Source organism: Alternaria novae-zelandiae (genome assembly GCF_023758075.1).
Source record: "Alternaria novae-zelandiae strain BMP 2774 chromosome Unknown scaffold_16, whole genome shotgun sequence".
Lineage (NCBI taxonomy): Eukaryota > Fungi > Ascomycota > Dothideomycetes > Pleosporales > Pleosporaceae > Alternaria > Alternaria novae-zelandiae.
Genome location: NW_026056976.1, coordinates 754,721 through 777,443, shown reverse-complemented (window position 1 = coordinate 777,443; position 22,723 = coordinate 754,721). Strand labels below are relative to the sequence as shown.

General features: G+C 53.2%; 9 protein-coding genes across 9 annotated transcripts; 7 read left to right on the top strand and 2 right to left on the bottom strand.

Moving 5' to 3' along the window:
- Positions 1-1,427: 1,427 nt before the first annotated feature.
- J4E88_007749 (uncharacterized protein) lies at positions 1,428-2,357 on the top strand (the record flags this gene model as incomplete). The annotated part of the gene is made up of 1 exon (XM_049401364.1): positions 1,428-2,357. One exon carries the CDS (start codon positions 1,428-1,430, stop codon positions 2,355-2,357), a length of 930 nt encoding a protein of 309 aa, XP_049253048.1.
- Positions 2,358-6,908: 4,551 nt separating this feature from the next.
- Positions 6,909-7,481, top strand: J4E88_007748 (uncharacterized protein; the record flags this gene model as incomplete). Its single annotated transcript, XM_049401363.1, has 2 exons — positions 6,909-6,912; positions 7,084-7,481. The coding sequence occupies 2 exons, from the start codon at positions 6,909-6,911 to the stop codon at positions 7,479-7,481; spliced, it is 402 nt and encodes a 133-aa protein (XP_049253047.1).
- Positions 7,482-8,213: 732 nt separating this feature from the next.
- J4E88_007747 (uncharacterized protein) lies at positions 8,214-11,865 on the top strand (the record flags this gene model as incomplete). Its single annotated transcript, XM_049401362.1, has 3 exons — positions 8,214-9,727; positions 10,052-10,749; positions 10,799-11,865. The coding sequence occupies 3 exons, from the start codon at positions 8,214-8,216 to the stop codon at positions 11,863-11,865; spliced, it is 3,279 nt and encodes a 1,092-aa protein (XP_049253046.1).
- A 409-nt stretch (positions 11,866-12,274) lies between these two features.
- On the top strand, positions 12,275-13,737 carry J4E88_007746 (uncharacterized protein; the record flags this gene model as incomplete). Its single annotated transcript, XM_049401361.1, has 2 exons — positions 12,275-12,463; positions 12,517-13,737. The coding sequence occupies 2 exons, from the start codon at positions 12,275-12,277 to the stop codon at positions 13,735-13,737; spliced, it is 1,410 nt and encodes a 469-aa protein (XP_049253045.1).
- Positions 13,738-13,891: 154 nt separating this feature from the next.
- On the bottom strand, positions 13,892-15,115 carry J4E88_007745 (uncharacterized protein; the record flags this gene model as incomplete). Its single annotated transcript, XM_049401360.1, has 1 exon — positions 13,892-15,115. The coding sequence occupies one exon, from the start codon at positions 15,113-15,115 to the stop codon at positions 13,892-13,894; it is 1,224 nt and encodes a 407-aa protein (XP_049253044.1).
- Positions 15,116-16,199: 1,084 nt separating this feature from the next.
- On the top strand, positions 16,200-16,847 carry J4E88_007744 (uncharacterized protein; the record flags this gene model as incomplete). Its single annotated transcript, XM_049401359.1, has 1 exon — positions 16,200-16,847. The coding sequence occupies one exon, from the start codon at positions 16,200-16,202 to the stop codon at positions 16,845-16,847; it is 648 nt and encodes a 215-aa protein (XP_049253043.1).
- A 294-nt stretch (positions 16,848-17,141) lies between these two features.
- On the bottom strand, positions 17,142-18,398 carry J4E88_007743 (uncharacterized protein; the record flags this gene model as incomplete). The annotated part of the gene is made up of 1 exon (XM_049401358.1): positions 17,142-18,398. One exon carries the CDS (start codon positions 18,396-18,398, stop codon positions 17,142-17,144), a length of 1,257 nt encoding a protein of 418 aa, XP_049253042.1.
- A 407-nt stretch (positions 18,399-18,805) lies between these two features.
- SNX3 (Sorting nexin-3) lies at positions 18,806-19,419 on the top strand (the record flags this gene model as incomplete). Its single annotated transcript, XM_049401357.1, has 4 exons — positions 18,806-18,883; positions 18,954-18,975; positions 19,029-19,328; positions 19,391-19,419. The coding sequence occupies 4 exons, from the start codon at positions 18,806-18,808 to the stop codon at positions 19,417-19,419; spliced, it is 429 nt and encodes a 142-aa protein (XP_049253041.1).
- A 1,485-nt stretch (positions 19,420-20,904) lies between these two features.
- Positions 20,905-22,196, top strand: J4E88_007741 (uncharacterized protein; the record flags this gene model as incomplete). The annotated part of the gene is made up of 3 exons (XM_049401356.1): positions 20,905-21,022; positions 21,075-21,917; positions 21,967-22,196. 3 exons carry the CDS (start codon positions 20,905-20,907, stop codon positions 22,194-22,196), a joined length of 1,191 nt encoding a protein of 396 aa, XP_049253040.1.
- Positions 22,197-22,723: the final 527 nt, after the last annotated feature.

Below are 22,723 nucleotides of genomic sequence, written 5' to 3'. Positions count from 1 at the left end.
GCATGATGTTGTGCACAAGAGCGAAATGAGGCGACCGTGCGCTTTTGCCGCTTTCACGCTTTCGCCATGGAGCCAGCGCTGATACCCATAACATATCCACAACATCAACAAAGCTACGTCTGCGCCTCCATTGGTTCGCGCCGGCACTTGCTGCACGTCTGCTGCCTAGACTGCGAGACTGTCGTGGTAGTGCCGCGGGCCGAGGGGCTGTTTGCGTGTGCGATTGGAGCATTAAGATGAATATATAAGCCAGTGGGTATCATCGAAAAGGTGTCTAAGTCTGGTATAGCCCTCTACTAGTTTCAAAAAGGTCGTAATATAAGAGTGTGTAATATATCCTTAGCAGAAGAAGCTTAGGCTAAGCCTTGCAGCTTAGCACCTAAGAATTACCTAGCGAGGTAGCTCTCTTTATAGTAATTAGGTAATAATAATACTCTACGTACAACTATAGAACTTATAATAAATAACTATAGCTTACTATTACAATAAAGTAACTAAGTATTGCAATTTTAAAATAACATAAATTCTCTTATAAGAATATTTACTTGCACAGCTTCTCTCTCTCTCTCTCTATCTATTCTTTTTTTTCTTATTAACTAACACTTCTCTATTAAGCTTAGTCTCTAACTTAAATTCTTTACAATGTTCTCTAACACTAAACATTTAATAGTAGGCAGCTTTATTTTCTTTCTTAGCAGTCTACCTACTTATATAGAGCTTAAAATAGCTTAAATTCTAGTAGATCTAGATAATAACTTAATTAAATTAAGCGTATCTTAGGTTCTTAAGCTTCTCTAGAAGTTCTACAAAGAACTTAAGAAGAAGCAACGCTACGTAGACTATATTAAATTAACTAAGTTAGCGTTTAATTAGCGCGCTGTAATTAACATTCTAGACACAGTCTATATCTACTAGCTAGTTATTAAAGTCCTCTACTGCAAGCATCTACCTTAACAACGCTTCTCTCTTTAACGTTACTAGCTCTTATAACTTTATTCTTTAGTAAAAAATAATAAGGTAGTAGAAGATTTATGTAAATAAGACTAGAAATTTATTAAGAACATATAGAAGAACTCTAACGTAGGCTTACTAATTAGAGTTCTATAGATTGTAAAGAGCGCTCTATAAAGTAGTAGAATAGGTTAGAGAATTTAGTTATAAGTGTTAAGTAATTAGTTGTATTTAGTTTAGGTACCTTAATTAGTAATAGAGAACGAATGTTATTGTCCTAAGGGCGCAGCAACAAAGTAGACAAATCCGAGCGATTGGAGCAACCCAAGCACGACGCGCATCGCATTACCCCACGACCGGCATCCCGGACCCCATCACGTGACGTCGAATTAATTAGCCACAGCTGGGCTGCCTCTCTGTGCCTCACTCCTACATGTCCAACATCTCGCACCTCCGCCACCCACGAAACCCCCGGCATGGAAGCACCCGTCGTCAAGTTCAAGAAGCGAGCAGCAAAAGCTGCGCCCCGGAAGGTGGCCCCGCCGCCGCCGCCGCAGTCGGATTCGGATTTCTCTTCCGGCTCAGAAGGAGAGGGCGAGCATGGCCGCGTGGTGAAGCGGCGAAAAGTCAACGACAACGCACTCAAGGCGTCGACTGCAGACCAGAAGACGCACGCGGCAGTTGCAAGTACAACGCAATACGCAGCAAATCGCTCGGCGGTCATGGAAGCAAGCAACGATGCGACGAAGCAGTCAAACTGGTACGACGAAAATGCCCGAGACGCTCTCAGCTCCAAGAACCTGCTCGGCAGCACGCGAACGAAGCCTCACCAACTCATCGAGAAGAACCCCGACGCTCCCAGTCGCCAAGTAGGACCCATGAAAGCATCGACAAACATACGGACGATTACCGTTACAGATTACACGCCGGATGTGTGCAAGGACTACAAGCAGACTGGTTTCTGTGGCTTCGGCGACAATTGCAAGTTTTTGCACGCGCGCGAAGATTACGCGGCAGGCTGGAAGCTAGACCGCGAGTGGGACATGTCGACCAAAGGCAAGAAACCTGGAGGCACCGTTGTCGCTTCTGCCAACAGGGATGAGAAGGAAAAGGACGAAGACGGAATGGATCTGGCGCAACTCGAAAAGATACCGTTTGTCTGCATCATCTGCAAGACGCCCTACAAGAGCCCCATCATCACCAAGTGTGGACACTACTTCTGCGAGCCTTGCGCTTTGAAGAGATATCGCAAAGATCCCACGTGTGCGGCGTGTAGTGCCAAGACGTATGGTGTCTTTAACGGCGCAAAGAATCTCCAGAAGCTGTTGGAAAAGAAACAGAAATGGGAGGACAAGAAGAAGGCTGAGGCAGAAGAAAAGCGGAAAGAAGAGGAAGGCGGCGACTGAGTCTGCTGGGTGGCATTACGGTGGAAACATCAACAAGCCGGCGCAAGCATGCGGCTGTGCTGGGCAACAGACGGTATCGTGGATGAACAGGCCATTCCTTCCCAGTCATAAAAGCGATACGTCACCTTGGAATGCAAGACGACATGACAAGGCAGAGGCATACCCACCGCAGCTCTCATGAAGCTTGAAGAGTAAACTTGCTGGCAAAGCTGCTGTCGTTGACAGGAAAAGAAACCAAGTCGCACGCCTCGTTGCAAGGTAGACTATACGACAAGTCCGTCCTCTGTTTGAGGAGGACAGGACTGGCTTGCGAAGCATATGAGGAAATATGCTACAGTAATACACATAGAAAGTAGACAGTGCGCTCATGCAAGTGTACATCAATCCTAATTAACGTGTTCACACTTTTCAGCCACGCCCACACAGTTCAGTCTACCATGCAGAGGCTCAATCTCTTCGTCTCCTCTATACTCGTCGTGATCTTCACGGTTTCAGACGACGTTTCACTCCACAAGAAGCATGGCACATCGCCGTTAACTCGCTAGAAGATGCTGTGGAGATGGAAACCAAGATGGCGCGGAAAAGTATCTGATAGTGGGAGATACTAGAGATCTAATGCGTTGCGATAGACACATGATATATACGCATACACGAGAAGCATCGAATAGCGGAAGAGTACCACGGTAGTTTGTGCCACATGTGCTTCAAATTAGCGAAGTGCGATGAAATAAAGACAAGTAAGGTAAACAAAAGGTTCGTGATATTAATACAAGAAGGGTTTGAAGGCAAAAAGTCTAATTGTCATGTTCGCTAGACATAGAGTCGCACTCTACATCCCACTTCCGGCACCGGGAAAAGCCTTCAACAGGGTTGCATCGTACTTAATCAGCTCGGGGCAACCAAGCTCCGCAATAATCGGGTCTAGAACAGAAGCCAACTTTTGCACAGCGACCAAGACGTTGCCAACTAATCCGCGGAGGACGTCAGGAGCAGCTTCGCTGGCAGCCTGGAACGCAAGGCACATTAGGTTATTACCCTCGAGAAGCGTCTGCGCGTTGAGAACGTTGCCTGTCAAGTCGTCAACATCGACGCCAGTGAACGTGTTTGGCTGGCCAGTATTTCCGCCGATTCGGATTAATTCGGGGTGGGCTTTTTCGAGCGAAAGGGCTTCGGAAGTGAAGGCCAGGATGCTGTAGTCGTCGCCGATGACGCGGCGGTACCACTGTGATGTGTGTTAGCGAATGCAAGCGGATGGTGTTACCGTGGGTACTCACGTTCTCGGGGATCTTCTCTTGCCCACGAGCCCACTTGTAATTACCTTTCTCTCCAGTAACACCCTGGAATGACATGAGTGTCTCGGCATCAAGGTAGCCTTCTGGGTTTTCAGCAGTGTGGTTGGCGAAGAAACGGTAGGTGAATTGATATGTCGCGGGGTTAAGCGCAAGGGCCGTGAGTGGGCCTGAGAAGTAATGTCCATTCGTAGCAATCGAGTGCTTCGTGCGGTCAAGGCGGAACGCGGTCAAGACGGGGATATCAATCCCGTTCTCGCCGAGAGGCATAGAGAGGAGCTGCTCGAAATAGTCCAAGTTGAGAGAGATGGGGTTGCCCCTACGAGTAATGAGTTATGCTGACCATGCAACATGCAGAAGAAACGGGAATGACATACGTTGAGTACAAGTCCCCTCGCGTGGGAGATCCATCAACCTCGAAGCGGTTGTGTGACGCACTCAGGCCTTGTGGTTCTCCGAGAAGGCCGAGTGATGAGGTGACACCGCCTAGGAGTCCACCAGTCTTAGGTTTGCCGCCAATCGAAAAGGATGTGAGATCACCGGCCATGACGGCGGAGTAGACTGCCAGAAATGCGGAAAGATCCAGGCCCATGCCAAACACTGACTTTGTTAGCAGTCCGTGAATAAGAGCGTAAAGGCATGCAGACCTTCATTGGCGGCCGTCGTCATTTGTGTGATTGTGGAGATGCCATTTCGGGGAAGGTAACCGTGGTTTGCCATCACGTTGATACCAGGACAGGGTCCACGGAGATCATTGGGGCCTGGCGCAATCTGACAACGAAGTCGTTAGCAAATGCAACTACATGTCGCGCATCTCGGTAGGGCTACTCACGTATTTATGGTCACCAGTGATACTGATGCGCTGAGCCTCTGCGTTGAATGCACGTTTGACGTGGGTACCCGATCGCTTACTCTCGAAATCTCTTGAGATATTCTCTGTCAAAGCGGTGAATTCCGCAAGGGTCGCTTCACTGATGTCGCCTTTGAGCATGCTCGCAGGGAAGGCGAAGGTCGCCAATGAGAAGAGCGATGCGCTGCATAGTACTGAGACCCTCATGTTTGCAACAACAAGCTCGGATGTTCGGGAAAGAGTGTGAAGGAAGGACGTGTAGTTGGATTGAGGAAGATGCGGTCAGCGACAGGGACGGATCGTTTAAGTTTCATAGTGGCAAATGAGTGCTGCACATACGTGGGCCGCCATGACTCTCCATCTAACTGTCGCCGATAGAGATGCCAATCCGGGGTCAGGTACCCTCCAGCACAGTCATGACAGCCCGCTTTACTTGCTTCAAATCGCAGGGTGGAGGGCCTGAGCAAAGAGATCGACGTGGGCGTTCTCTCTGCACGCCTTGACCAGCCGTAATCCGCTCGCGCGAGCCATATGGTTCAGTCCGTTCCCGGGTTTGCTAAATCCCGCGACTGGTGTTAAGGAGAATAAAGCGCTCGAGCCTTGCCTAGGCAAGAAGTTAGGCTTGCACTGGGTACATCGTAGGAATGTCGAGCGAGTGTCCCAAGACTTTTGAGCCCTGAACGGCGATCCAAGCGCGCCGGACCGTGTTCGGGTGGGTACCTAGGTAGTTAAGCCTCTAGATCGGCAGCTAGATCTCGCCTTTTTTACCGCATTTGGCTGACCAACGTTGTACAGAGATGATGAACGTTGCCCGCATCGATCAAAAGCGGGTTATCTATTTTCAACACGCGTGAGGCTGCAAGAAGATTGAGTGATCTATGCATCCCGCCCTCGCCCTACTTCCATGCGGCGGAAATGGAGATTGCGCAGGTGAACACCTGGGCATGTAAACCCGCCGGCAATAACACATCGGGCCAAGACGCATCCGAGACCAGCGCATGTGGTCTAGCGGGCATGATGTCTACCTAGGCCGTCGTTCATACGTGCTAGTAGGTTGAAGGTATATTCCTCGCTACCCAAGTCAGAGCCCAACGCAGGGACAACGTCGGACTGAAGATGTTATAGTTTCCAAAAGCCGATCATGGGTGACAAACCACTTTCGGGGACCAATGCAACAAGATCGGTGCATTACCCGGCGTGGGCTCCAAGTAGGGTCGCATGCGAGTTCAAGTCTCGCGCAGAGAGACCCCACTGCATGATTGGCGGCGAACAATGATACCTACGTACTATTCTAAGCGTCCCCACAAGCATACCTAGGTATGCCAAGTTTGTACTTCAGAACAGCCCCAATGTTCTAGTTTGCGTTATAGGAGACGGATCTCAGCCGGGTACCCACCACCCAAGGAAAAGGGTGAATACCGGCCACTACCCAGGTGGCCAAATTACATCCGCAACCCTAAGTATACTCGACATCGTTCGATATAAACTGGATCCTTGTCCCACGTCAGCATCGTAACAAAGCACCACAACTGGATCTTGATATAGCGCCAAGGAGCATTCGCTTCAATTCCTTCTCCTTTGCGTAATTCTTGAGTCCAATCCAAATGGCTGCCTACGATTCTTGGGTTAGCAACCCAGACGAGAGCCATGGACCGCTCATGTCCGTCGTCACCTGGTCGCTCGTTTCTGTTTCCGCAGTCTTTCTGTTCTCGCGGCTTTATATTCGGCAGCGTCAAGGGAAGCTGTGGCTGGACGATTGCACACTTTCCGTCAGTTGGGTAAGTGCCACAACATCCCTAAGCAAAGAGCAGCTGACTCATACGACATAGATCTTACTTCTGGTCCAAGTTACCATAAACCAACTGTCTATCAACATAGGCTACGGAAAACATACACTTGACCGTAAGTTGCCAAAGGAGAATTGCACATTTCACAGCTCGGAACGCTAATCTTTACGCTAGTCGATTTGCGCAATCTTGATAAAATGATGTATATCGGCGCGGCGGAACTGACGATATATACCGTCGCTATTGCGCTCAGCAAGATCTCCTTTGGACTCACTTTGCTTCGGTTGACGGACGGACGGGTCAGACTTTTCGTAATCTTTGCGATCTCTACCCTGGCGATTTTCGCAGTCCCTGCCACCGTCATACCATGGGTACAATGCAAACCGCTGGCCAAAACCTTTGTGGACCTCATACCGGGCGAGTGCATTGACAAGCATCCCTCTGTCGTGTATGGGCGTTTCCAAGCTGGTGAGCAGACAGCCTCAAAGTGTGTACCCTGATTCCTTAGCTGACATGCGACGCAGTGTGGTCAGCACTTATGGATGTGTGTCTTGCTGTGCTGCCGTGGAAAATCCTTTGGAATCTGCAAATGCGTACCGCAGAGAAGATCGGTGCAGGTGTCGCCATGAGTCTGGGAATACTGTAAGTTCATGCATTGCCGGATTGAAGACTGCGCTGACCTGGTCGAAGAGCTGGAGTTACGTCAATTATCAGATCCACATACATTGAGAAATTGACAGTCCAGGATGTATCATGTAAGGCATCTCAAGGCGTGCACGGATCATTGCTAACAGCCACAGATGAATCGTACAACTCCATCATATGGGCCGTCGCAGAGTGTTCCATGGCCATCGTGGCTACCTCGATTCCCGTACTTCGCGTCATTTTCAGGCAGGCGTTCAACTCGGCGATGGAAGGCTACACGGGCCAGAGTAAAAGCAAATCAAGATCGAACCCTTCCAACGCTGGGAGCTCGGGGAACCGATTGAGCACACGACAATTGAGCAAGAAGACGCCAGATATATCGGTCAGCGGAGAATCTGTGAAGGAAGTGTTCGGACGTGGATCACGTGGATCCAAGAACTATGTAGAGCTAGATGATTTGGTAGTCGACGAGGCGACTGGGCGCGCTACTGCTTCGTCTCTAGAGTCTCTGGCAAACGATGGCGAGCGCCATGTGCTAAACTGGCACGTGTAGCTTGCTCTGGGATTACCTAGGTAGCGCGCATAAGGCGGCTAGACCTCGAGGGGGCTGCGCGCGGACAAGTCGCATCGGCTCATCAATCCATCACTCCTGCTGCTGGGGGCTGTATTATTCATAAACAACATGGAGTCAATCATACCATCAATCCCGTCATCATAGTGGTGGCTCCAGATGTCGGCAGAAGGCCGAGTCACCGCTCTTTCCAGGCTGTGGGGCCACGTGGTTAGCGTTTTGGCTCGAGCGTCCGCGCGCTCCCCAGGACTGTCCACATGGTCGCACCCGAATGCTCAACCACGCTCGAGAGATCTTGTGCCCTAGGTGCTGCTTGGCTTCCTCGTTCCCATCATGGCCCCGACATGCTGCGCGCGGCTGCTATCCGACATCGATGCACAGACGGAGTGCAGCCAGGAAGCCACTTCCCGAGATGGCAAATTCTGCCCATTTCATGCTTGGCAATGCCACGGTAAGCAGAAGTCGCTATTGTCGTAGCGTTTCTAACACTACGCAGCTCTCTACCAGGGATACAAGCGGCGAAATGGCCTCCTCGACTCATTGGAGCTGCCTGCGTACCTCGCAAACACTACCAGATCCCTCATCGCTCAAGACTTCAACGATATCACGCAAACAACAGCAATCTCTGAATTACAGAGATATCTATTTCGAAGATACACTCTGCTCGATCGTGTACTCCGAGCGCGCAAACTGCATCATCGCCATTTCTTTGCAATGGACAATAACTATGGTCACACGGTATATCTGGACCAACTACAGAACAAGAAATACGAGACGGTGAAGGCTCTCGAGAAGCTTGGCAAACGAGCCGCCGCAGTCGTTCATGAAGAGCAGCGGTGGCATCACTGGGTGAGGGAATGTCAGGAGAAGGAGGAGGAACAGGCGCAGAGCGAAGCAAAGAAGGTGAAGCTGGAGTTTCAGCTCTTTAAAAGATACGAAAAGGAACTCGATCGTCGTCAACGGGACATGCGATCTAGAGAGATCAAGAGGCGCGAAGAACAGTACTTGAACCAAGTATATGCAGAGCGCGCCCAGACGATGTCAAGGGAAGAGGAAGAGGAATGGGAAGAGCAGTGGGACCCCATTCAAGATATTTATGGCTACGAAAGAGGTCGCTATGTCGAGCTCATCAATATGTTTCTGATGATCAGTGAGCAGGAACATGAAGACTATTGCGCAGGTGTGGAGGCATCTCAGCTTGATGGCCCTGCCGCACCGACATCTTCGCACCAAGCCACCGGACAAGCCGCGACGGGCAAGAAGTCCATCATAATGGAGACCAAGGAACAGATGCGCAGGAGACTTCAGACGCCTGTCAACTTCGAGCGCGCGCCAGGCCAATATCTTCCTGAGTTTTTAAGCCCAAGGACGACGACTCCCGTAGTTCCTCACGACGAGATCGAGACGCTCTTGGATGAGATTTGTGAGATCAAGAACTTTCTCTTCTGTCGACTTCTTTTGGCATCAAGTGCACTCCTGCCTATCGCACTCCAGGCCGGCAGCATAGAGGAACTCCTGCAAAGCGAAGGTGTGACAAGGGAACATTTACGAGATGTTTGCCTCAAGCTGGAGCGTCCCAGTCTTGAGAACATGCGAGACGCGTGTGCGGACTTCATGCGTGAAAGGGATGGGGCTGATGCACCAAAAGACATTGCCAAAGACCTCGCCCTGATGGACATTATCGACGCCCAACAGCGAATCCAGATCAGGGTCTGTGGCCGCCATATGTACTACTACCGTAACGAGCGCGCTCTCAACCGCAGCGGCTGGTTTCACTTCTCTATCATCGCGAAAGACTCCGAGCTCGCCGATGCCGTTGCGCTTTGTCGAAACTGGGAAGAGTTCTTCGAGCTCACGATACTGTCAATGTATCGGTTGTTCCCGGCTCCAAAGTGGACGAAGTTTGTGGGCGATGTGAATCGTCAATGCCTCCTGCTTCTCGGTTTCATACCTTATTTCCAAGTCGACGGCGCCGAAGCTAAAACGACGCAACATAGGATTAGTGGTCGTGCTAGTTCGGGACGGTCGTACAATTTTAAGGAATCACGCAACATCCTCTGCGGTATCGTCAAGCGTGACGATACCCTCAATCGTCGATTCCTTGAGTGCCTAGCAATGGAGTCGGCCGACCTTCGTGTTTTGGTTCATGATCCGGTGACTGGCAAATTCGTAATCCAACCACCAAAGGAGGAGTTTTGGCTGAGCCGCGAGAAGGCCGGACGTGGCAGGTCTACAAAACATGAATACACCGTCACAGTTGAGGTCGATAACGCCTTTTTCGAACAGGCCACCGCCTGCAGGGCTTGGTCGTTGAACTTCAACGATTATTATAATGTTTATATCTGGGATGCACCGCCCGGTCGGAGTGCAGATGAGCTACAGGGCAAAATACAAGAGGTCCGTAAAGTGTCAAGATATCTACTTTGAAGGAGCTAACAATGACAGGCATTTTTACGTACCCACAAATGTAGGAAGGGAAAAGACATGCTTGTCAGAGTTCGGCATATAGTGCAACATATCACAAATGATCGTGAGAATAGACGTGTTCGCAGCATTCGGCCTGGAGAGAATGTTCCTAGCATGCTCGATGACTTCGAGCTTGGCGCAGAAGCTTTTCCCATCCCGATTGATGAGATATACAAGGAGCGATTCTTCACAGAGATCGACGAAATAGAGGATGCCCTTTTATATCCAAGGCGCGCACCTGGCGACAAGTCGCAGCCACCCTTCCCCCGAGAGATTGTTGGGAAGATACACCGGAGGACAAAGTGGAAGTGGTGGAAAATTGCCAGCGATGCCAGCACTGATGAAGAGTCATCTGCTTCTGATGAAGAGTCATTTGCTTCAGACGATGCATCCGAAGCTAAATCCGACGAGGGATCGCAGAAAATGAACGATCCAAGAGCAGTGTTATTGCGGCGCATGTTGGCGAACGACCCTCATGTTAGTGTTCTGGCCGGAAAAGCGATTGACAAGCTCCCTTCGAAGAGAGAACTCGACGCATTCGGTAATCATGGAACGCTGATCCCACAGTTTCAATGGGCGGACAGGTCACTGGGTTACGATCATTTCTTACCTATGTTTGACCGTAAACGTGCTTCTGTGATACCAAGCGAACTCAGGGATTCTCCTTCGAAGCTTATGGACACGCTAAGAACGGCTCTACGCCGTCAGCGAGAATACGATATCCAAGGGAAACATCTCATTCGAGAGCTGTGCGGGAGCCATGGGCAACGGTCAATACACAGGGGTGAGTTTATCATCGCTTAGAGTGACACCAACTAACAGTTGCATTCTAGTTGAGAAAGAGGCATTGCACATGGGCGACCTGGAGCCCGGTGGCCTCGGCCGGTATATGGAGCACAAGTCCATGGTAACGGCCATGGACAAGTTTGTCATGAGCGACATCAACACAGGCCCGTTCGAGCTCTGCAAGTTCATGCACATGGCACCTCTCATCCAAAGTGAACGTCGAATCGTTGACGAGGCTTTCCAGGCTTACGCCGCCATCGCCTTATTCTACCAGACGGAAGAGTTTCTTGCTTCCGAGCACGGCCTACCATTCCGGTCTTCCCTGCTGTTTGACCAAGAAGAAAGAGCTAAGCGAACCCCTGATCGAAGAAGCCATGTCAGCAATCCATATATGCCAGCAGAGTTGTGGACAGATCGAGATGAGCTCCTGAGACGCAATCAGCGAAGCAAGCTTGATCCTGTCTACGATATTTACCCGATAGAATGGCGTAAAAGGATACGTACCGTGGTTATGACCTTGTACAAAGCCGGCATCATACAAAGTGCTTACACACCCCAAGTTAAAGGTGTTGCAACTGCCGCCGCCGAACCCAACCGCGCGCTAGATTTCTACCTTGATTTCCGAGCCCAATCCAGACCTAAATTCAAGGCTGTCTTGGCGGATCCTACACCCTTGAATCGCGACTACATAGTCAAGGCGGCAAACAAGTTCGCGGCTCAGCATGGCTCTGCCAGGTTTTCGGCGCTGCGACTGTGGTCTGCTCCGCACTTTTACCCAATGCAAGCTAGTGGGAATGAGACATTCGCAGACGATCGCGGCAGGTACTGGGCTTGGAGATACATGCCTAAGGACTCGCCACTCAGTGAGTGGAACACGCACAAGATCGTGAGTGACATGATGGAGCAATACAGACGGATATGGGGAAACCAGGTGAGAGTTGCCAGGGATCTGATCCTGGTCATGGGCAAGGACGCAGACGAGTGTCGGAGGCTCAGTGAAGGGGTGACGTGGGCTACGCAGACGCGCAGGGTGTATGAGATGGACTTTTGGCGAAGCTTTGTAAACGTAGACGCCGGCTTCCTGGAAAGGTTGCATCCTGTATGGCTTTCGTAGCAAGGCGAGCAGACAGCAATGGCAGCTCCTGACGGTTCCTGATGCACTATCTTGTCGGTCAGCAGGGTGGCTTGGCACATGCCGGAGCGGATGTACATGTACGTGTGTTGTGCATGGGAGAGCCCCCACGGAGCGCTGCCTGAAAGGGCAAGGCGTGTGTGGGAAGCTGGGCGGGTCGAAAGCGTGCGAGGGCGGCACCCTGAGCGCTGCCCCTCATGACCGGCGGCGGAGGCAGAGATTTGCAAGCACCATCTGGACGCCGCCCGAGCACGCGATCAAGCTTTGCGACGCTGGGCGCCGGCCAACCGCCCGTCAGCCCCCGAATGCGGCGCTCCCGACACCAGGTACGCGACGACTGACCTCTCCGCCCTCTACCAGCACGCGAAGGCGACCGACGCCAGCCCGGCACATGCCCAACGCGGAACTGCAGTCGATGCTTCTCACCGCCGACGCGGGCCTGGCCGAGGTCCCCGGCTGCACCAGAGAGCAATTGGACGCCCTGGCCCGCAGCGTCGAGCTGAGGAGGCAGCAGCTCGAGGCCGACATCCGGGACTACATCGCGGCCAAGCAGGCCGAGCTGCGCAGACATGGCCACGAGGTAGGCGTCCCGGCCCCTTCTCTGCGTGCCGTGAGAGACTGATTTGGGCCTAGCTTGCAGACCGGTACCGCGACATGGCAGGCGGCCAGCAGCCTGCGCCTGCAGTGCCAGAGCAGAGCTGCCCAGGGCCTGCCCCGGGCCCTGCTGCACCGCTCGACCCGGCGCCCGACGACAGGATGCGGCTCAAGAAGCACACGCGCGTGCACAAGCGGGAGCGCGAGCTCTATGGACTCGTCACGCCCGTCTTCCTTCCCTTGCTCGATGCGCGCGACAGCTCGCCCGAAAAGAAGAAGACGCCAGCCGCAGGACATGCTGAGCACGCCCGAGACGACCCGAAGCCTACGAGCGACGCCCGAGACACCGCGGCCATGGCGCTGCGAGAGCCAGCCCAGCTGAGGCTGCCAGCCAAGAAGTCTGCGCTGCGGCACAAGGACACGCCTCGATCGCGCCGGAAGAGAGTCAGTCTGGTCATCCATGGCCAGACCGTCCTTCCCGCAGACACCGTCGCCGAACCACCTCTGGCTTCGCCCAGCAGCGTCGCAACATCGGCTTCCACCTCGACCGCTTCGCTCGACGACATGATAGATCCGCGACTCACCACCCCGGACCCGCCAGTCCATGTCCAACGCCCTGACGCCGTGCACCACAGCCTACCTCTCCCCATGACCAACGCCATCAACTCGGCTTCCAAGCTCCTCTCCGAAGCCCCGACACCCATATCCGTCGCCGCCGCCCACATCCCCCCAGTTGCCTCCCCACGGTCCCCCAGCATACCTTTGGGCCCTACACAGACCGCGACACCCACATTCCTCGACCCTTCGCCCGCTCTGCACCAACACATCACGCAAACGATCCCGGACACCGCAGGTCCAGACCCCATCTACTCGACCGCACCAGCTACGAGTGCTGAACTCGAAATTGACGACCTCGCAGACGACGACACGAATTTCGATACTTACGTCGGCGGCTTACACGGGAGTGGTGTTGACGATGTGGATCAAGCGGGCAGTTACGGATATCCGAGTAGTCTGGGAGCCAGCTACATGGAGAGCTATATGCAGAACCGACCATTGAGCGTGAGGATGCAGGCTGCGAACAAGGCGGGCTTGGCTGACGAGGAGAAGAGGAAGCTGCTCGAGCAAAGAGACGACAACGAGGCCGAGGCTGAAGCTGAAGAAGAAGAAGAAGAAGATCACAGCAACAGCACGAGTGCGGGGCATAAGGCTGTTGACGCAACCGAGGACAATTTCATGGGAGATATGGACGACTTCTGAGATTGGATGCCACATCCTTGTATATACGCGCGACCTTTCGATCCTTACGCAATCTTGTTTGTTAGACACTAGGCATTTCATGTACACGACAATATCTACGGACCCTTTATACAGCCCTGTTTGGTTTACTCTGGCTCCAAGAGATGCTCACACTTTAGTCCCGCTGGCTAACCTGCTGAACTCGATTTACGACTCTATCGAGCAGGCTGACCATTTCATCGCTCACGAATCTGGGGTCGTCTTGTTGGATAAAGTGGCCACAGCGGACAGCTGTGATGGGACCTATGGCTTTGCCTTCGTCCGTGATGCGACAGAGACCTTCGTTGTAGCGACGCCAAGCGGGGTTGGCATAAGTCATGGTCAGAATCTTGGGTGTCTGCATTGTACCCTCGTCTATTTGCCGGGTTAGTCTCTGTAGTCCAAGCGTCGACTTGGAAAGAGACAGGTACGTACACGACTGCTCGGCAAACGTTTCCCAGTCATGACCTACGACTGTGAGGTACGGGCCTCTGCCCAAGTAGCCCTCGAGTTTTGGTGCATCTGCGTAGGGTAATAGTTGTGGCAGATTACGTCTGGATAACCCCTCTTGACTAGGAACGTCGGGATGGAACATTCTTCTATACTTTTCTCTGGTAGCTCGTACTTCGTCTTGTGTGACACCTTCGGGTAGTGTGTGCGAGTTGAAGTCTGGTGCATCGGGGTCCGGCCACAGGTCTTGGTAGTCCGAGTTGGCCATGATGCTGTCCAGGAACAACAGACCAGATACGGTTCCTGGATAGCATTGCGCAAAGAGTCTTGCAAGTGCGCAGCCGATGCTGTTGCATACAAAGATGAGACAGGGGTAGTGCGTAGGTTTGTTGACGTCAAGGTGTTCCCTCCAGATTTGTAGGGTAAATTGCTTCAGTGCTTTGACTGCAGATATCGCGTCGTGTCCGTGGGACGGGGGTGGTTGCTGGTCGTCGGGATCAGCATCTGAATCTCCTTGACCATATCTATCGTAGCTCAACAGAGCAGGATACGGTAGACGCCCCACTATTCTCTTTTCCAGAAAGCTGCGCATGGCAGGATCCCATGAGCTTCTTGGCATCATGAGCCCGTTGAGGAAAACGATGAGCGTTTGCGAGAAAGGGTTCGGATGGCCGCCGTGAGGTTTGGATGCAGGGTAGTACGTGTAGTGCAAACGTGCACCGGGCTTATTGTCCAGTGCCAGTGAGGAAACCTCGGCATCCGGAAATGGTGGAAGGTCATCTTCGGATGAGTTCATGCTACCGGGGAATGGAATCGCGTAGCTGCGATTGTTCATGGAGTCGTGTTCCCGAGCTGTGTTGATGGGGTCTGCTTGTGCCGAATTGGTACCTGGTGAATTAGCCTGGTCCATGGTAGCAGGCTTTTCCCTTGTTGCCGGCCCTCCTCTTTCTTTCCTGGTCAAGCCTGAGTACTTGAGTTGCGGAGAGATGTACGGGAATGCATCCATGGCCTGGCGCAGTGGGGGCGTAGCGATTACCAGCCATGCAAATTGAGAAGGGGCGATGTGCAACTGAAGCGGAAGACGCCGGAAAGGGGTCTATCGGGCAGACAGAGACGGCTGCAAGATTCAGGAACGAGTAGGCAGCTGTTGTGTTCACGGAGGCTAATTCGAGAGTGCATTCAGCAACACATTACCCCTCTTCGCGTCCAAGGCGGGAGAGAAGAGCAGGATCTAGGTCTCGATCGGAGCCAGGGCCTATGCTGCCAATGAGCTCTCACGTGTAGGCGTGTTCCATGTCGCCAAGGGTAGCGATGTTCAAAAGGGTTACGAGGTCGACCAAAGTGGTGCGCGCGCGGTATCGGTCGAGACGATGATGTCGCGAGATGGCGCGAGATGGCGCGGGTCACGGGCACCCGCTCATGGCAGCCGAGCGCGAAGGCGGGTGGCTTGGAGATTCTGGCAGACTAAGAAACAAAGCGTGAAACCAGAAGCGAGCGCTGCAGGAGAAGGAACCTTGGAAAACACACGGCGCTGCAATGGGTGGGGGCGACGTATGCAGCCAGGAACCGGCGGCTATGACGTGGGCGGGTTCCCTCTCACCGTAGCCGCGTGCCGCGTCGCTGCATGTGCGCTGGCTGCGTCCCCTTGATATGAGCAACATCTCACCCACGCCGTTGCTGCCAGCCGCTTCCCACCGCCCAGTCTTACGCCCTCCACTCCGACGCATCCCGCTTTGGCTCGTCTCTTCACCACCCGACGCTGCCCACGAGCCCGCAGTGTGCAGTAGGTTCGCCTTGGAGAGTTGATGCACCCTGACCATGTGAGAGATGGACTATACCAAGTGCATGCACGACCTAGACTGACTCGGTATCTTCACCTTTGCAGGCCATACGCCGACGCTCACACCCAGACCGTCTGGGCTGGCCTTTGCAGGATGCATGTCCGCCCTGACATCCTCTTCACGGCACCCGACACTACCACTCCGCCCGCCGAGATGGTAACGGACAAGTTGCAGGGCCTCGACAACATGGTGACCGGCGCCCAGCTGGGCACCCTCGACTCCAATGGCGCCTCGTTGCAGAGCCTGCTCCAGAGGCGACACAGACGGCCGGGCATGCCCACGCGCATCTCTCTGCCCCCGGCTGATGTCGACGACCAAGTCCTCCCCTCTCCGCCTCCGACGCACGCTCTCCTCTCCCCGTTGCCCGAAGCCAACAAGCGCTTTGCCGGCCACACTCCGCTGATTCCACGCGCCCTTTCGCCAGTGCAAGACGAGCAGCCCGCTGTGCAAGAGCCGCCTGCCCAGGAAGAGCAAGCGGGCACACCGCCAGAAGACCAGCCCTTGATAGGCCCACTGATGCTGCCTACCAATCCCGTCGATGGTGCAAGCGACCACATAGCACTCGAAGTGCTGGACGATGTACTCGAAAAGGTTGCCAAGGACCAGGACAGGTTCAGCAAACTCAAGGGTGCCCCCGACCCTGCAGCTCCCCCCGCACCCGCCGAGAACGCCCAAGAGGACTTGCCATTGAGTCACAAGGCATCGGCCGCATCGCGCAATCCGTGTGCCACCAAACTTGTCGACGGCGTCAGGCTCAAAAGCCCCCCTTTGAACTTTGGAGCGCCCATTGGTCAAGTATAGTCTGCTTCCCAGTCGTAATCGCGAACCGTCTCGTCATCTCGCCAGAACAGCACGGCTCAGACCCCGGGAGACCTGCCCCCAGAATTCGCGTTTTCCTAGTGCATTTGCATGGCGTTTGACAGCGGATTGGATCGGAGCATGGGTGGCGTTTGGGTAAACGGAACACATCACAGCACTTGGGAGCGATACCCAGTGACATATACTTATACAAGGCACCAAGACATTCATCGCAGGCTATAGACTACCAGCCCAGCATCAAGAATAGAGGAACAGCTCCACAGTTTCTCTGGATAGCTAATCCTTTCCATGCTTGTCCTTATCACCCAAAACTCCTCTCGCCATCTCCAACTGCTCATCTGTTTGCACGACTAATGTCTTGTACTTTGCATCGCGAACACTGATATCTGTAACCACATGCTCGACCTGCTCCGCATTCTTCTCCTCATCGAGAGCGAAACCTAGGCACCTGACTCCATTCACTACGGCCTGCCTCAACTTCCCTCCCTTCTCACCAATACCCCCGGCAAAGACAAGCGCATCAACCTCACCATCCAATTTGGCAAAGTACGGTGCGACATAATTCAAAATGCGATCAACAAAGATGTCAAACGCAAGCTTGTCCTCTTTTCTCTCTGAAGAACTAATCTTCCCGAAATCCGTAGTACCAGTCAAACTCTTCCATCCGCTCTTTTTGTTCAGAATCTCTTCGGCTTGCGTAATGTGCAGTTTTTCGCTAGAACTGTGCGACGGTTTGCCAGCGCTATGCGTGTAGTGGAACATGAGAGAAGGGTCAATGGAGCCCGAGCGCGTAGCACCTGGTAAGCCAGCTAGGGGCGTCAGACCCATTGTCGTGTCGAGCGACTTTCCACCTTTGATGCAGCATGCCGAAGCGCCGGATCCGAGATGCAGGGCGATGATGTTGGTTTGTTCGAGCGGCTTGCTCAAGTGTGTTGCTACCGCCTTCGCGATGAAGGAGTAGCTTATGCCATGAAACCCGTACTTGCGCAGCTTGTTCTTGTGGGCAACGGTTTGGTCGATTGGGTAGGTGCATATGTAGTCTGGGAGCGTATTGTGGAAGGATGAGTCAAAGTAGGCAATGTTTTTCGCGTGAGGGAGGATGTCTGCCACGGCTCGGACGATGGTGAGAGCGGGTGCATTATGAAGAGGTGCTAGATCCGAGAGTTGTTCAATGTGGTGGTATGTTTCTTTGTCAATGACCTGGCTTCTGGGGTAGTCTCCGCCATGCACTACGCGATGGCATGTGAAATGTATGTCTTCTTTTCGGTTGAGCTCGGGAAGACCTTGGTCGTTGGTCAGGTGGTCCAATATGTAGCGGAATCCGTCTTCTTGTGAAGTGACATGCTCCAGTTCTTGACCATTAATCTTCTCATCTCCGCGCTCGTACTTTAGCTTCGAGGGCGGCGCGGTAAGTCCTTCGACGGTAGCTTCAGCGAGTTGTTTCGGTACCGAGGAGCCATCTTCTGGAGTCTTGTAGACGGATATCTTGACGCTGGAGGATCCTGCGTTGATCGAGAGGATTATCTCAGGCATTGTTGTGGTTGTGGACCGTGCAGATAATGGTCTCCAATATGGCAATGGTATTGTTGCTCTGACAATGCTAAAAGCGATCAGGAAGTTCGGTATTCTACCGGAGCTCGAGCGCAGCAGCTAGGTAGTTCCAAGGTGGAGTAACAATGACGTCGTTGGCAAAAAGGAAAAGGACAGTCCAAGTAATAGCTTTCTTGAGCAAACCGGAGATCAGACACACTTTGGAGCACGTAAGGCATTACGCTATATACATGTATATCAAAACTCGATGTCGCGATTTGAATGACTTGGTGGAGCGTGATGTGGCTGAGGAGGCGATGCTAGCAGCGACAGCCCCGCCATTGCCTCTCGCGCGACCAGCCCTCGGCCAGCTACACCGCCGCCTACACGCGCACCACACACCTTGCACCATGCAGTCGCTGCCAGACGCGCGATCGCAAAGCTTCGAGGAGCTCTATGGGCCCCCCGAGAACTTCCTGGAGATCGAGGTAGGCTTGCCAGAAGCTGCGATGCCCCGATGCTGTCCCGCCGCCCTGCTCACAATTGTCGCGTGCACAGGTCCGAAACCCCATGACACACGGTGAGTAGACGGCACATGTCGAGCGCGCGAGCGGGGGCTGATGCGCTGCCTAGGTGTCGGCCGTGGCATGTACACGACGTACGAAATCGTTATGCGCACCAACATCCCCGCCTTCAAGCTCAAGTCGTCGACGGTACGCCGTCGCTACAGCGAGTTTGAGGCTTTCCGCGACATCCTCGAGCGCGAGTCGGCGCGCGTTACAATACCACCGCTGCCGGGCAAGGTGCTCACCAACCGCTTCTCGGACGATGTCATTGAGCACCGACGCGAAGGGCTCCAGCGCTTCCTCCAGATTGTCGTGGGCCATCCGTTGCTGCAGACGGGCAGCAAGGTGCTGGCTGCCTTTGTGCAGGGTCAGTAGCCATCCAGCGCTGCGACGGCAGTGACGACGACGACGACGACTAACATGCAGCAGATCCCAACTGGGACAGACACGCGTGGTAGACACGCCTGACCCGACTACTGCAGAGGGCGGCTACCAACACTTGATATCAGATTGCCGCATTTCCTGCGGTACGGAGCAACGGGCGTTCTTGTTGGGCTTTCACGTGGGGCTTTGTGTACCTTGTCACGAGTAGCAGCAGCGAGCCAATGTCTATAGTTCCATCATCATCCCATGCAATCCACGCAAACGTCCATGGCTGGGGACGAGCGCCGGCTACAGCGATTGCTATCAACTTGACATCAGCGGCGACCCTCCTCCGCGCAGCGCTAGCGATGCAACGAGCAAGGCGCGGGGGTTAGTAACAAGCAAAAGTTTTTGGCAGCCGAACCGTCTTAACCCTGCATGTTCCCGACCTCGTGGCTCCGTGCATCTTCTACCCATCTTTCTAGACTTCATCCTATCGCAGACAGTACTTGTAGTCATGGGCATCCCGTCACAACCAGCGTCCAACGCCATCATCTACCTTACCCTGGGCGCTTTCCTGTAAGCTCACACCAGCGACTCCGCGGGCGATCAGTGGGAACGAGGGCACTAACTGTGTGGGAATAGAGTGCTAGGATGTTACGTCGCATGGCGATTGCGACACCAGTCCAAGACCGAATGGCTGTCTAGTAACCGCACACAAAAGGGTTAGAAAACCGTCGCATCGCACGCTTGCAGCCAGACTTTGGCGTTCCTGCCCTACAAACAAGAGCAACTGGCTGACTTTGCGCCTAGGAGTCCCGCTCGCTTTCAACTTCATCGCTAGTGGTGAGTGCATTCGTGCACCCAGCGTGCTTCTTGCCACGTGAACAAGCAGCGGCAGTATCGGCTTTTCCATCGTTGCCACGACGTCCAGCATTCGACGTTGATGGCGAGATGCTTCAATTCAAAGCAATTCGCGTCTCCATGCTTGGCCAAAGCTGGATTAAAATCCTCTAGGTTCGTATTGAGATCTCTCACAGGAGCCACTTCCCCTTGCTACTGCAGCCTTGTAGAACTCGTTGCAGTTCCCCATCGCATGTGGGTACATGGGAGGTGGTCTTTTGTGCGGCTACACTGCGGGCGCCGAACCAGAGCTGGGCTCGAAACACGCCTGGCCGTCTGTCTTGTGCGTAGTTTTGAGCCTGGTGAAGGGGAAGCTGAGAAGTACCGTAAGAACTCGATCAAGATAATACTTGCGTGAGGAACGTGCTGCCGCTACTTTCCCCCTTTGCACCCCCCTCCCAATTCTCCTTCGTGCAAACGGCTGACCTAGGTTTCTTCTTTAATCCACAGCTCTCGGATCCGGTATCTTGTTCACGTACCCTCAGATCGCTACCATTGCTGGTGTACAGGGTCTCTTGGTTTACGCGCTATCATCGTCCCTGCCCTTATTGGTCTTTGGCGCGTTGGGTCCCATCATTAGACGGAAGTGTCCTGAAGGCTTCGTGCTGACAGAATGGACAAGGCAGCGCTACGGAGCTATCGGAGGACTCTTTCTGAGCGTCTGCACGCTCATCACCATGTTTTTGTACATGGTCGCTGAGCTCTCGGCCTTGCAGCAAATCGTCACTCTACTCACGGGCTTGAACGGTCTTCCGGTTGTCATTGTGGAGTGCGCTGTTACTACCATCTACACCTGTAAGATTTGTTGCAACTCTAACTACGAGCATCAACTAAAACTTTACTTCAGCACTCGGGGGCTTCAAAGTCTCTTTCGTAACCGACAATATCCAGGGCGTCATGGTCATCGGCCTTATCATCATGGGCGTCATTGCTGTCGGCGTAGAAACAGACATCGACCGCTCCCTCATCGACCAATCCCGATACCTCGAATCCAGCCTCCTAGGCTGGCAACTTATCTACATCCTCCCTGTCGCCATTTTGTCAAACGACTTCTTCCTCTCAGGCTTCTGGATGCGTACTTTCGCCGCTCGCACGGACAGGGATCTCTGGATTGGTGTCTCACTCGCCAGTATGGGCGTACTGATTATCCTCACTCTGCTAGGTGTGGGAGGAATGCTTGCAGCATGGTCTGGTGCGTATACCATTGGCGACGAAGAAAACGGCTCTTTGGCCTTCTTCTTGTTGCTAGAACGGCTGCCTGCGTGGGTTGTCGGTGTTGTTCTCGTCATGACCATCTCGCTTTCCACTGCTGCATTTGACTCTTTCCAATCAGCCATGATCAGCACGGGAAGCAACGATTTCTTCCGCAACAAACTCAACATCTGGATCATCCGCGCGTGCGTTGTGGCGCTCATCTTCCCTGTTGTCGTCGTGGCTCTGCGCAGTCCCGATATCCTGCAAATTTTCCTAATCAGTGATCTTGTCAGTGCAGCGGTTGTACCTTGCCTCGTCATCGGGCTGAGCGACAAGTTTTACTTCTACCGGGGTTTCGACTTTGTTATTGGAGGCCTTGGGGGTATCTTCACCATCTTCTTGTTTGGGCTTGTCTACTACAATGGCGATGTCACTCTAGCCGGGAACTTGCTGTTGTTGGAAGGTGGATTGTACGCAAATGACTGGAGCGCTTTCGGTGAGTGCAAGCTATTCCGGCGCCCATGACGATTGCTAACAACGACGAGGTGCTTTCGTAGCAGCGCCCTTCGGAGGTCTTCTTTGGGCTTTTGCTGCTTGCGCTCTCCGCATCGGGTTCCTCTGGATCAAGGCCAAGTTTCAGGGTCGTCGCTTCGACGCGTTTGACCGACCTCTTCCACGAAACATCGATAGACCTGGTGCTTTCGACGAGCACGATGGTGAGGCTGTGGTTGAGCATAGCAGCATCGAGAATGGCAGCAACGGGAAGTTCTTTTAAGACCGTGCAGATGTGGAGGGTAAAAGTGAGTAAGGGAGTGCATGTGCGAAGTCAGGATGACCAAACAGATGTAAATAATCGGGTTTTGCATTCTTGACATGTACCATACATAAGAGGGAATGAAAGAGGCAGCAAAGGGTGTTGGTCAAACCACGGAGAAGTTGGACATTCGAGCTCGTGGTAACAAGTACGGGGAAAGATTATGATCAAGTACGCGGTGGGAATCTATACGGATGAGTCGGATCGTATTTTACTCTCACATGTAGTGGAGAATGCCTCTAAATACAGCGTGCTTGCTACATACAAAAAGAAATGATGGCAGATATCTGTAACCGAGATGGAGGAGCTAAGACGCAGCTTCCAGAAGAGACACGGGTGGCGTCGCGTGGAGCTGAGGTGGGGGCGGGGCAGCTTGGCAGGGTCCATGACGGAGCTTCGCGCTGTTGGAAATATCTGACGTTCCAGGCACCAGACGTCTAGAAGAAACGTTTGTTACCACCCACCTGCACTTTGCACACTCTACCGAA